At 39.5% G+C, this 15,030-nt stretch overlaps 2 protein-coding genes across 2 annotated transcripts in view; one reads left to right on the forward strand and one right to left on the reverse strand.

The window, feature by feature from the left end:
• The window catches only part of LOC134213654 (WD repeat-containing protein 75), a 128,259-nt gene that overhangs the window by 53,309 nt on the left and 59,920 nt on the right, over window positions 1–15,030 (forward strand). The gene's annotated exons all lie outside the window — the stretch shown is intronic.
• LOC134218067 (uncharacterized) lies at window positions 12,906–14,929 on the reverse strand. Its single transcript, XM_062696933.1, has one exon. The coding sequence runs from the start codon at window positions 14,861–14,863 to the stop codon at window positions 13,604–13,606; it is 1,260 nt and encodes a 419-aa protein (XP_062552917.1). The 5' UTR covers window positions 14,864–14,929; the 3' UTR covers window positions 12,906–13,603.

A 15,030-nucleotide genomic window follows, 5' to 3' on the forward strand; every position in this document is an offset into this window, starting at 1 on the left:
ATTAGGGGCCGGCGGCAACTGGATAGGGCAAATGAAGTTTATTTCATCCCTGACCCTGACACTACCTGGCCATCACCTCACCCGGGTGTCCGGTTGAAATTGTCTAATTGAAATCAACATTGATTTGTCGATTTCGTGTGGCTTCATTCCTAGAAAATAATTAAATTATAAGAAAAACAAATCCACGGAAAAAGCACCAAATGCTTGAATAACGTAAAAGAAATACCTGACATTTGTTTGTTTGTTGATACCGGATGAGTGCCAATGATTTTCAATTAATCAAGGCCTACTGTGATAGAAATATGTAAATATTTTCTACCTCTTGAATGTCAAAAAGGCACTCACTCGGCCGCCATTATCGAGCGCAAAATACTGGATAGCTTTTTTTTCTTCTAAGGATGATGCAAATATGGTTCATCTGCATCCTCGAGTATCTCGCATGTTAACATGCTGCTGAAGCTGAAGGATTGATGTCTAGGTTGGGGATGCCACATTTTGACCATTCTCGCCAATATTAGCTGCCACACAGAAAATCCTTGTGGATTGTTCGACCTTTCTTTTTGTGAGAAAGGATCAGAGTGCTTTTAAATCAGATTCGTCAGGCTTTGCTCGGGCCTCTGCAGAGTTCTGTAGAGAATCGCTTGCTTTAAAAAAAAATTGGTCTTATATTATTTCCTAACTGGCAGATTTATGGTAGTACACAATGCAATCACTGATCAATAAATAGCTTGACGGATTATTGATGCGTCCAAGGCCTTGTAAAACGATAGTAGAGACTAGAAGAATACTATTAGCGTACTAAAAAGTATAATTCAAATATAGCCCTTGATCTAACTGGTATTAACCTATGACAACAGACTGCCATTTGCACAACTTACTTATAAAGAAATGCAATGATACAACATCGGGGTTTCCCAGAAACATTAAAAATTTAATTACTTACGGGCATAGTTCAACGCTGCACATATATTTTCTATGGCTCATGATATGGTTGAAGCGTTAACTATGCAGTTTTAGATATTACATGATTTAGTGAATGTTCTTTCTTTTTGTTTTCTATTGACGAATATGCCATAAGATTAAAAGCAAAAATATTGAAAAAATTTAAAATTATAAAACGTGTAATTATAAGTAAGAAACCATATTTTTGTTTGTCGCGGATTTGTTTTCACAATCGCGGTTTCAATTTGCTAGTCGTGGATTTCGCGGATTGGAATTTGACTAGTTTGTAACAGCCCTGCAATTCCGTACGCAAGTATTGTGGGGTATCCCTCCTTCAGAAGATCAAAGAAATTTGGAGGAATTTCTCCTCCGAATTGCTTACCCCAGTTTAGACATGCTTGAAAATTCTGCTTTTGAGAACTTCGGGGAATTTTCAATTCTCATTCAAAAGTTATGGGAGGCTTCTTCTCTTATATTTTAATTTTAATTCGGTCTGTAGCATTTCCTTATGTTGGAAATATGGAGATTTCCTTATCCAAGAGTTTTAAGGAATTAATGAGAAATTTTCATGAATTACTGGAAGAATTTTTTTACAAGATTTTAAGGTAGGGGAACTGTTCGGAACTTCATCTCATAGCTCCCAGTTTCATCCCTTTAAAACAAAATGGAAAACGGAACAATTCCTGTACTTTCACTTGCAGTTATAACAGCAACAGGACTTTTTCAGAAAAAAATGTAATTCAAGAATTTCTGCAGAAATCCGTGGAGGGAATCGTAATGACATTCCTAAACAAATGCTTGAGAAAACGTTAGATGAAACTTTTCGTGGTTTAAACATCAATTAAATAATGCATTCGTACGCATGTTATGCCGGCAATGGGGTAAGAAACCCTACCTAATTGTTTCAATAAGTTAGAAATTTTATTTATTTGTTAAGTGTTAAATGTCCCTGCTCTAATAAACCCTACGAATGCAGGCAACACTACACCACCTAACACTATTTGTATAACAATCTAGGTTTTGGTAGGTTCTTATACAGAATCTGGTGATAATCGAGAGAAAAGGTTCATGGGAAAACGCAGATATAGCATTTTTACCCCATTCCCGGCCCAACATGCGTACGGCTGCACTATTTAATTGATATTTATGTAAGGCAGCAACTTTTCCTGAATTTTGTGGGCCGTGTAATACTGTAATGGGGATAGCACTTCTGCTTAAAAAATGATATTCTTGCTAAACGCCGTTAGAAAAAGCTTTTATTTGATTTAAATTAACGAGGTGTAGCATGTATTTCAGTCACAGCGATTGCTTTTCCGGCATACATCAATTGAATTCCCGGCATAAGCGATTTTCATTCAATCTCTCGACATCTAAATCTCGCATTCTCTTTCGGGATGGTAGAAAATGTGACGTTAACAAAAATATGCACGTTCCATGGGAACGTGATGCCAGATTGTATTATTCATAATAATTTTTATTTGGTTGAGAAATTCAATTATCAAAATTCCTTCCATACACTTAAAAACAATATTTTTTTCGCTCTTTGAAATCGAGAGAATTATAGATAACATGATAGCGTCAACGTATTTTAGATAGTTTTCTTCTTCACGATGGAGGATTATTTTCATACTAAAAAAGGCTCCTGCCCTTTGGCAGCACGATACCGCTGGAAGTTCTTGGGCCGATTTTTTGTTCGGTTTGGAGACACATTTTTAAATGTATTCTAATATGTTTAAGGTACACTGGGGGAAGTGGAGAAAGGGGGTAAGTGTAAAAATCGACTCGAAAAATTGGAATTGTACATACTTTACAGTTTTTACCACATCATAGCATTATGCAATGTTATACTTTTATGCTCACATTAATACTATGTTGAAATTAGTATAACACATACACTAACAAGGTTAACGCTTGAACTGTAATTTTAGGTTTCGCGAAAAATTGATATTTGCATACATAAAATCAATTCTTATTTGCACCACTTGTTCTTTTTTCAAGTGAATTTATATCACAGGTGACCATTCTAATACAATTAAACTAATCTCATTCAATTGGTAGTGGTTTGTACCAAGAAAGCAAATAATTCAAAGATTTTACACTTACCCCTGGTATCAAACACTGCGGGGGAAGTGGATAATGTTCTAATTACGCAATTTTTTTCTTCCCTCCAGGGTTTATTTCGATAGCTGTGAATCTAAATATGTTCCTTCTTTGTTATCATTGCATTGTGATTCCAGTGATGACTCATATAAATGAGAAAATACCTGATTAATCCACCTATCGGTACTGATGCCTTTCACATGTTTTACATATGAAAAAATATATATAAGAAAGTTAAAAATAGCACTGATAGGTAAATATATTGTATAATTCACATTAATTTTTATTCATAACAAATTTCGCCGTTGTATGCAATTTTTTTTTGCGAACAAATTTCTCCACATGTGCTTTACTGTTGTATATCCACAGTCAAGCGAGTGCACATTGTTTATTAAACGAGAGGATCGCACTCCATGCCCCCCAGTAACGGACTGGGCGGGACGGTATAGAATGCGAATTCAATCGCACTCTGCTGTGCCAAAGGCTTGCTTGGCTAAAGCATTTGATGAGTTTGATTGCCTTTACGTAAGCGGTCGCGTGTACTCAGACGACTAATGACGGTGAAAGACCGACACTTGATTACAATTAATTGCATATTATTCGGCAACTCGGCCGTACGAAAACCATTTTTTTGTTAAATATCTTGGCTGTGCATATGCACAGCATATGTTTCGAAATGGACAAATTGATATGAAATTTGCGAAAAAGAATCCACGTGTCTTGGAGGGACTGGGGGGCATGGAGTGCGATCCTCTCGTTTAATAAACAATGTGCACTCGCTTGACTGTGGATATACAACAGTAAAGCACATGTGGAGATTGGGCAAATCAAGCATCCGAAAGATATTCAATTTGCAAAAAAGAGAGCTAACCGCGGTGGAGGTTGGTACTCGGATTCTGATGGCTTTTCCGCAAACGTGACCTTTAAGTGGTCTTGTTGTGTAGGGGTTATCAAGCCTATCTAGAGAGTAGGAGGTTGAGGGTTCGAGTCCCTCCAAGACACGTGGATTCTTTTTCGCAAATTTCATATCAATTTGTCCATTTCGAAACATATGCTGTGCATATGCACAGCCAAGATATTTAACCCTTATGCGGCCGACGGGGTACCCGTGTTCCTTTTTCAAATTCAAGTGGTGATATTTCAATGAATTTTTATAGCTGAAAGCTGAAACTCGGTGACATCTAAGAACTCCATAAAATGTAGCATCTGTGAGAAAATTACGTTGATACAGTGAGGAGGGACGTGGGGAGGGGCATCTGATTTTTTTTACCACGTGGATGGCCGACAGGGTACCCGTGTTCCACTAAATTGATATTTTCATAACTTTAACAATTTTCAACCGATTTAGATAATTTTGACAGTTTTGGAAACAGAAACTCATATACTTTTTGCCCATAGTCAAGGTTTACAGCTTTTGTCCATGGTTATACAAGAAATCTTTGAAGTAAGACTTAAGAGTCTACACACGTAACCGAAGGACTATCAACCAGTTTAGAATATATATCATGCTCATTGCGCTACTTAGAATAGTCGGTGTTCACAGTATACATTCTGGGTCTCCAAAAACCCCTGGAGTAAGGCCTAAGTCACCCAAAAAATCCCTGGAATAAGATCTTATGGTCTGCTAACGTAACCAAAGGTCTATCGTGTAAATTCAAAAACGGTACATGCTCTTTATGGTGCTTAGCATATAATGCTTTCACAGTATATGTTCCGGGTCATCCAATGACCTTTTCTTAAAACATGTTTGCATTCCAAGTAGTTCTTGTTGCTGTCATTGATTCCAGGTAGTCTACGAACTCCATACAGTCAAGGTCTTCGGATCAATCTCCGTAATGGAGGCAGTTAACGAAGAATAAACCAGTTGCGTGACCCCTTCTTGGTATATGTTTGTATTCAAAGTAGTTCTTGTTGTTGTCGTGGGCTCCAGGTAGTCTACGAACTCCATAGAGTCAAGATCTGTGGATCAATCTCCGTAATGGAGGCAGTTATCGAAGAATAAACAAGTTGTGTGACCCCTCCTTGGCATATGTTTGTATTCCAAGTAGTTCTGGTTGTTGTCGTGGGCTCTAGGTAGTCTACGAACTTCATAGATTCAAAGTCGGTGGATCAACCTCCGTAATGGAAGCAGTTATTGAAGAATAAACATGTTTTGTGACCCCTTCTTGGCATATGTTTGTTTTTCATGCAGTTCTTGTTGTTGTCGTCAGTTCCAGGTAGTCTACGAACTCCATACAGTCAAGGTCTTCGGATCAATCTCCGTAATGGAGGCAGTTATCGATAAATAAAAAAGTTGCGTGACCCCTTCTTGGTATATGTGTATATTCCAAGTAGTTCTTGTTATTGTCGAGGACTCCAGGTAGTCTACGAACTCCATAGAGTCAAGGTCTGGGGATCGACCTCGGTAACGAAGGCAGCGTTTGAAGAATAAAAAAGTTTTGTGACCCCTTCTTGATATATGTTTGTATTCCAAGTAGTTCTTGATGTTGTCGTTGGCTCCAGGTAGTCTACGAACTCCATAGATTCAAGATCGGTAGATCAACCTCCGTAATGGAGGCAGTTATTGAAGAAAAAACAAGTTGTGTGACCCCTTCTTGGTATATGTTTGTATTTCATGTAGTTCTTGTTGTTGTCGTGAGTTCCAGGTAGTCTACGAACTCCATACAGTCAAGATCTTCGGATCTATCTCCATAATGGAGGCAGTTATCGAAGAATAAACAAGTTGTGTGACCCCTTCTTGGTATATGTGTGTATTCCAAGTAATTCTTGTTGTTGTCGAGGACTCCAGGTAGTCTACGAACTCCATAGAGTCAAGGTATGGGGTTCGACATTGGTAACGGAGGCAGTTATTGAAGAATAAACAAGTTGTGTCACGCCTTCATGGTATTTGTTTGTATTCTAAGTAGCTCTTGTTGTCATTGGTTCCAGGTAATCTATGAACTCCATGGAGTCAAGGTCTGTGGATCAATCTTCGTAATGGAGGCAGTTATTAAAGGAAAAACATGTTTTGTGACCTCTTCTTGGTATATGTTTGTATTCCAAGTAGTACTTGTTGTCGTGGGCTCCAGGTAGTCTACGAACTCCATAGATTCAAGGTCTGTGGATCAACCTCCGTAATGGAGGCAGTTATTGAAGAATAAACAAGTTGTGTGACCGCTTCTTGGTATATGTTTGTATTTCATGTATTTCTTGTTGTTGTTGTGAGTTCCAGGTAGTCTACGAACTCCATACAGTCAAGATCTTCGGATCAATCTCCGTAATGGAGGCAGTTATCGAAGAATAAACAAGTAGCGTGACCCTTTCTTGGTATATGTTTGTATTCCATGTAGTTCTTGTTGTTGTCGTGGGCTCCAGGTAGTCTACGAACTCCATAGAGTCTAGGTCGGTAGATCAACCTCCGTAACGGATGCAGTTATTGAAGAACAACTGGGAGGGACGGAAGGTAGCGGTTTTCCTCCAATACCTTTTCGGAACTTAATTTATTACATGTTGTGCATATGCATAATCGAGTTTCAGACATAGTAATTAATTTCCACTCCTGGTGGCTCAATACCCGGAACATAGGCAATTAACTTTGAATGTACTGAACTCGAAAGGCGATCTCTCTTCGCTTATGTGGTCGAGTTGGGATCTGACGACCAACTGGCCCAATCTCACACAACCCTACTTCATCGAGCGCCGTTGGTGATGAAGCAAGTGTGTAGGAGCCAGATAACACTAAATACTCATCCTACTTGGTTGGTATTGTACAAAAACATATATGAGAGAGTTAGTTCTGAGAATGTATTGCGAGAGTTTGGCTACATGCCCGGTGCTGTGAATTTGGTTTCATCAGTACCCGCTAAGCTGCGGAGGACGACGGAGGTCCTTCGTAGCTTAGTAGGGAAAACACCTGTCTAGCGTACTGGTTTCGTTGGATCAAACCCCACCAAAGTTCTCTAGATCAATCTCCGTAATGGAGGCAGTTGTCGAAGAATAAACAAGTTTTGTGACCCCATCTTGGTATATGTTTGTATTCCAAGTAGTTCTTGTTGTTGTCTTGAGCTCCAGGTAGTCTATGAAATAGAGTCAAGGTCGATGGATCAACCTCCTTAATAGAGGCAGTTATTTGATAATAAGCAAGTTGTGAGACTCCTTCTTGGTATATGTTTGTATTTTAAGTAGTTATTTTCATTGTCGTGGGCTCCGTAATGAAGGCAAGGCAAAATACGTGAATGGAATCCGTATTTTTTTGTCGAAAAGACGTACAAACTTATCAACAGGTACTCATTAATGATTCATAATAAGCTACAGGCAGTGAAAGTTATTTCATGAAAATCTTTATTGTTTGCGGCAAATTGGATCGAAAACGTGATAAAATCGGGTTAGGCAAAATCAGGGGTAGACAAAATCTGGGAGTGACAAAATCGGGTCAACCTCATCTGAGTAAATATACGCATTCCTAGTACAGTAGCCGTTCGATAACTGCAAAATGTTTACTTTTCAGTTATCGAATGCCGTTCGATAACTGCAACGCCTTCTAGACGTCAAACGGTTGTCAATCGAACGTCAAATATAAGAAAAGTGCATCTAAATGTGCAGCGCAATGCAGCTGTCATTGAGTCTGACATCGGTTTGAAGTTTAGCGGTCCGATAAATGTAAAACTGTTGCAACTATCGAATTGCAGTTAAATGACTTGCAGTTATCGAACGTCTGCTGTAGTTTTTATTTTTGCAATGGTACTAGGTAGTCTATGAACTCCAAATAGGAATGATCTGTAGATCAACCCACGAACGGAAGGCTATTGATATATGTTTGCATTTCAAGTAGTTCAAGTTGTTGTCATTAGCTCTGGGCAGTTATTGAAAAATAAACAAGATGTGAAACCTCATCTTGATATATTAGCATTTCAAGTAGTTATTGTTGTCTTGTTGTTGTTGGTTCCAGGTAGTATACAAACTTCATTGATATCACTAATATGAAGTCTATGCTTTGGAAATGCAAAATGTAAATAAATTGGAACGATACAACTTCACGCCGAGAACGTGAGGGAAAAAACGGGCTAATATCGCAAAGACCATGTACCATATTAAAATTAGATTAAGGACACTCCTCACGGAATCCAAGTTTCAAAGTGCTCGCGTTTTCGGGGGCACACCAATCGATACGGAGGCGGCGCACAACTGTACTTTTTGTTGATTTAGCTTTGCTGCGTCGCAGCATGCGTGAAATAATAAAAATGACAGTTGTGCGTTACTTCCGTATCGAGTGGTGTGCCCCCGAAAACGCGAGCACTTGGCGCGAAACGCGCGAAAACGTGAAATATGGATTCCGTAAGGAGTGACCTTAAAGACCCTCTAGATATTCGTGTAAGCCTAGAAGTCTAACTCCATAAATTTCTAGGATGACCATTAGCATATGCCATGAACGCATTTTATTCATGGGCCCCAAAGGCATGTACCAAATTTAAAACAGGCTGATATATCTCTGGTGTAGATCCTAATGCCTTACTTCAGGGTTTTCTTGGATGACCATGAACATTTAAAATGGGTGCATTCTATTCTACGTACTATAAAAGGCATGTATAACTATTCAACTAGGCCGAAGGAACTCTGGTTACGCGTGAAGTTCTTGCTGATTGTTCAAGTGTTCTCTTGGATACCCATGAACATATGCAATGAAAGCGGTATATTCAATGTACTAAAAAGGGCATATGCCACTTTTGAAACAATCCGAAAGGTTACGTGAGGCCTATTTTAGCATTTTCTTGGAAGACCATAAACATATGCAATGGACGTATTCTTTTCTATGTACCACAAAGGGCATGTACCACTTTTGAAACAAGCTAAAAGATCTCTGGGTACCCATGCAGATTTAAAGTCCTATTCCAGGGTTTTCTTGGATGACCATGAACCTATGCAATGGACGCAATCTATTCTATGTACCACAAAGGGCATGTAACACTTTTGAAAAAATCTGAAACATATTTAGTTACGCGTGTAGATCTTAAGGCCTTTTCCAGGGTTTTCTTGGATGACCATGAACATATGCAATAAAGGCGTTCTATTCTATGTACCACAAAGGGCATGTACCAGTTTTGAAACAATCTAAAAGATCTCTGGTTACGCGTGTAGACCTGAAGGCCTTTTCCAGGATTTTCTTGGATGACCATGAACATATGCAATGAAGGCGCCAGAGGACTTATCCGAGAGATTTCTTCGATAGCGCAGAACATATGTAGTGATCACATTTGATTTCAAGATGCGCAAAGAGTATGTACCACTTTTGAGACAAGTCCATAGACCCATGGTTACGAGTGTGACCTTAAGGCCTTACTCCAGAGATTTCTTGGATGACTCGGAACATATACTGTGAACGCATTCTATGCTAAGTACCACAAAGAGCATGTACCGTGTTTGAATTTGCATAATAGGCCTTTGGTTACGCGAGTAGATCTTTAGGCTTTACTCCAGGGATTTCTCGGATGACTAAGACTTCATTTCAGGGATTTTTGCATTACCCGAAGCATATACTGTAAACACCTTCAATTCTAAGAAGCGCAAAGAGCTTGTAGCATATTTTAAACTGGCTGAATGGCCTTTGGTTACGCGTGTAGACTCTTAAGCCTTACTTCAAAAATTTCTTGTATAACCATGGGCATAAGCTGTAAACCTTGACAATAGGCAAAAAGTATATGAGTATCTGTTTCCAAAACTGTCAAAATTATCCAAATCGATTGAAAATTGTTGAAGATATGAGAATATCAATTTAGTGGAACACGGGTACCCTGTCGGCCATCGACGTGTGTTTTTTTTGTTGGCCGCATAAGGGTTAACAAAAAAATGGTTTTCGTACGGCCGAGTTGCCGAATAATATGCAATTAATTGTAATGATTTATGTGTTTCCTTCTGGATGGTGAATGTGATCCCTTCTTTAGAAACAGACGTTTTTCCGGAATAAGGCGATTATGGGTTTGCTCCCTTCTTTAAAATTAGTCAATGTTTTCAAATGAAATCTTCTTCTTCTTCATTGGCATTACATCCCCCACTGGGAAATTGCCGCCTCGCAGCTTAGTGTTCATTAAGCACTTCCACAGTTATTAACTGCGAGGTTTCTAAGCCAAGTTACCATTTCTGCATTCGTATATCATGAGGCTAACACGATGATACTTTTATGCCCAGGGAAGTCGAGACAATTTCCAATCCGAAAATTGTCTAGACCGGCACCGGGAATCGAACCCAGCCACCCTCAGCATGGTCTTGCTTTGTAGTCGTGCATCTTACCGCACGGCTAAGGAGGGCCCCTAAAAATGAAATCTGTCTTCTTTTAATCAAATGATGAAGCAGCGATAAGAGAACACAATTATCCTGTTGACGAATTGGTTTATTCATTTTCCGATTGTCAAAAAACTGCGAATCAAACTGGCAACTCCGAGCAAGGCCGGGTACATAAAGCTAGTTAAACATAAACCTACGGATTCCAAACAGTATATATCATTAGTTTTCTGTGCAATGAGCCGGTAATCGGGTCCTCGAAGAACGAAGAAGAAAGTGAGGAAGAGAGAGTTAGTAGGTAGAGTTAAGGAAGTGGGAGGCGTCATCCGGCTTTCTTCCGGTGAAGGAAGAAAGTAGGACGGCAAGAACGAAAATAAAGTGGGAGTGTACTCTTATCGCGGAGCGTCACGAGCGTAGAGCCGACCCAGGTTTGTAGAAGGGGGTCTTACCAGTGCTGGGGCTCTTTCCTTTCGAAAAATCCAAGTGTGAGTGGGTCCTCCACGAGCACCGTCCAGGAACAAAAGCTGATCTATTAGTTGCTGGATTGTGTTCATTTAATCAACGTACAATGTTCTGTGGAATTGTTCTGTAACATACCAACTGCCCTTTTTGCAATTCTGAGCTCAATCGAGTAATCAGAACCAATTTCCAGATCGAATGAGTGACGCAGGTGTATTTTTTTTTCTTATAATCTTCCTATGAAAATACATACTTCAATTTCTTAATTTTCTCTTGGAATTTCTTCATAGGCTTTTTTAGTAATTCCTTTGAGAATATCTTCTGGAAGCCCATCAGGGAATCCACTCGAAATTATTTCAAGAATTCATCTAGAAATGTCAACAGTGATTCAAACAAGGAATTCCTTTTTGAATTTCTCCTTAAAATAAATAAATCAGAAATTTCAGCGTAATTTTCCCCATGAATTTATTCTATGATTTCTATAGGGATTTGAACCAAAAATTCCTTCGCGAATTTCTTCAGGAGTTTCTTAAAGAAATCCTTCAGGACTTGTTTCGAGAAATCTTTTAAGAACTCTTTTGAATAATCGCATTAAAGTTCTATCGGGAACACTGTCTGGAGGAATATACCGGAACAGATTTTTTTGGAGCAAACCTTAACTAATTCCTGAGGTAATTTCGAATAGAGGGATTTATAGAAGTATTCTAGAATTAACTTCCGCGGAAACTCCTGGTGGAACTAGAGGAAAAGGAATTGAATGAGTTAGTATTTCTTAATGAATTTTGATTGCTCGCAGTCAATGCCATTGTCTGCTCGAAGAACTCCCTGAGAAGAAACTTCCAAAGAAATTCTTGAAGAAATTTCCTGAAGAATTTTGATGGAACTTTTGTCGGGGAGAATTCTTGGAAAAACTTTTCAAGGAATTCCAGGAGGAACTTTCCAACTAATTCCTGGTGGAACCTTCAGAAGAGCCTCGAAGAGCCTCGAACTTTTAAAGGCAATCATGGAGGAAGCTTCTGAAGAAACTTCCTGAGGAATTGCTGGAGGAATTTGAATGGAATGTGTTAGGAATGTCGAAAAGAATTCTTGGAAAATTTTGGAGGAAATCCTGGAGAAGCTTCCCGAAGAATTCCTGGAGGATTTTTCAAACAAATTCATGGATGAACTTCCGAAGGAAATTCTGGAGAACCTGCCGGAGGAATTCCTGGAGTAACTTCCGGAAGAATTGGGTTGTTTAGCTCGAAAAAAAATCGAGTTTTTTATAGTTTAACATAAAGAGCATGCTCTCCTGATCTCCAACATATTTTTATTTTGTTTGTAAACCTTTTATTTACATTTTTATACAGCAAACAATAAGCCATTTTAATCGATAGAATGACACTAACATTCATAGAATGACAGTTGGCCCATAAGAACAAATTTTTAGTCCCATGCAAATTTAAAATGCAAATTAAAAATAGTTCTGGGGCTCCAAAAATTCTGTAAAACTGGGGTTAGTCTCAGTTTTTTATGCAGATTCAGAATATGTAAAAACATATATACCACTAAACAACCCAATTCCTGGAGGATCTTCCGGAAGAATTCCGGGAGGAATTCCTGGAGGAATTTCCAAACGAAATTCTGGAGGAACTTCCAGAGGAACCCCAGGAGGAAGAATTCTTAGAATACTTTTAGAGGAAATCCTGGAGAAACTTCCTGAAGAATTCCTGAAGGATCTCCTGAAGGAGTTCCTTTAGGAACTTCCGAAGGAATTCTTTAAAAACCTACCGAAGGAATTCTTGGAGTAACTTCCGGAGGAATTCCTGGAGGAACTTCCGGGCGAATTTCTGGAGGAATTTCCAAACGAAATTCTGGAGAAACTTCCAGAGGAATCCCTGGAGGACCTTCTGCAAGAATTTCTGGAGGAACTTGCCAGAGCTATTTCCGGAGGAAATCTGGAGGAATGTCTTGATGAACTTCCCAACGAACTTGTGGAGGAAATTCTTGATGAATTCATTGAGGAGCTTCTGAAGAAATTCCGGAGAAATTTTGGCGCTTGGAACTAGTACACGCCGACCCACGCAGTCGCCGCCGGTAAAATACCAATCGGCGCACAGGTCTAGTTGTAATCATGTTATGACGATCATGGAATTTCTTTTCTTCACCCGGGACAGATAATGTATGATTGGGTCATTGCAGATATTGTTATTTGTAACACATATTGATATTATTATGATATATTTTTTTATGATCAACTGGTCGGGAATTTACTACACACTTTACTTTCTCATACCTTCAATTCTCATTTCCTACTTCTCACTTCTCAGGATGTTCAGATCTCTAGGGTCAAAATGTTAACATTTATTTTTACCTTTATTTCAATAATACATATGATTTCTGTCAGTATATCCAAAGCAACCAGTTGCTAAAAATTACATTTTTTTTTCAAATTAAGAGAATCGCTATGAACAAAACATTTATTTCCCACTTAACGGAAAAAAAAACTTGCCTAATTCAATGACAATTAGTCTTGAGGATCGGTTAGATTATCCGCAGAGGCGATCAGAGCTGCACAACACGATTAAACTTTACTGTAGCACTGTGGAGAAAGAGATCTAGAGGGAAATTTTACGATAACAAGCAAAAAAAAAATGGGAGAAGAAGTAACGCCTTCTCACTTAACTGATTAAAAATATATTTTTTTCGAGGAAAGTTCGTGCATTTGTGAGAACTAACGTTCTGTTGGTTAACTTTCAACAACTTTCCCGGCATTGAAATAAGTTCCTAAATATATATGTATTTAAAATCGATTATCACTTTTACTTAATATCATGTTGTTTTCTCAGTGGTAAGACAACTTAATATTCAATTACAGACCAAATATGTCCACAATATTCTCTATAATATCGATCATTCGAGTCTTGTAACACAGGCTCTCGTCGTATGCCTTCAAACATTCGGTGGTTTTCGACTCAGATGTAAAGGATTCATACTTTTCCGCCGACGAAAATACTTCATCCAGCACATCCTTCGGCAGCAGTGTTATATGATTGATGAAGAACCCGTCTATCGCACCAGCCTTCCGATACATATGACACGATTCTTGGAAGTCTTCCTGTGTCAAAATGTCTTCGATGGCTATTCCATGTCGAGTTAGTTCCATTCGTAGCGATTGATAGTAATACCCCTGTAGAAAACTCAAATGCTTCCTACGATATCCGCTTGTCATGGTTAGACTCAGCAACATATTGAAATCGTACGCCGGAGGAACATACCGTGACAGTTGGAAGTCTACCAACAAACAATCGATCGGACTTCCATGCTCTGAATACCGAAACATCATATTATTGTTCCAGAGATCAGCATGGCTAAAAACATTTCTGTAGACTCCGGATGTTTTCACCAACTCATAAATCTGTCGAACACAGCTCGGAATCTTCTCCACCAGATCATTCCTTCGCTTGTCATCCTTTTCGTAATGCTTCACCAAAGCCAACAGCGTCGCTATGTTGTTCTCCAGTTCGTTCACCCGCGGAAAATCCTCCTTCAATACCCACGAGTTCTCGTCCAAAAGCCCAGGATGCATTTCCGTTACCAACTTGCCTGTCTGTCTTTCCAGCGCCCAGCAAGCCGCATGCATCCGGGCCAGAACGCGCAACGCCTGTTCCAAATGCACCAAATCGAACAGACCGTCGTTATTCTGCAAGGGCCGAAAACCTTCGAGTTTCAGGTTCCGAAACACTATCAGCTCTCCGTTCGCCGCCGAAAACAGCACCTCCGGAGCGAACCGACCCAACTTCTGCAGTCGCGGTATCAACTCCCGGTACAGATTAGCTTCCTTCGAGAACGCCTCCGTTTGTTCCAAATATCTGGCCAGCGAGGGGATCGCCTTTGGCATCGCCTTGGCGAACAGCGCAATGTCCAGAACCCCATCCGTTACGTCCTCATTGGTCACCAGCACGGCAAATTTCAACTCAAAATGATCACCCAAATAGCCGGCTCGCTGCTCCCCAAACTTGGACGCTTCAGTGGAGATTATTTTGAAATCGGTTGTGGCGTCACGAATGAAATTTTGCACGATTAGCTTCTTATCAGCAGCGCTGATATCTAGCTGCTGGTTAGAAGACATATCGTGTCGCGCGTGGTGTCCGAGCGGCGCGAAGTGTGAACGTTTACTGAAGATATGCAGATAGTAGGAAGGTGTTGGTACATCATGAAGGTAGGAATCTCCTGTGTGACTGAATTCCAGCTGATTTACGATGATTGTAAATAATTCACTTACGAATGAGATCTGCA

Source organism: Armigeres subalbatus, chromosome 2, assembly GCF_024139115.2.
Source record: "Armigeres subalbatus isolate Guangzhou_Male chromosome 2, GZ_Asu_2, whole genome shotgun sequence".
NCBI classification, from domain to species: Eukaryota; Metazoa; Arthropoda; class Insecta; order Diptera; family Culicidae; genus Armigeres; species Armigeres subalbatus.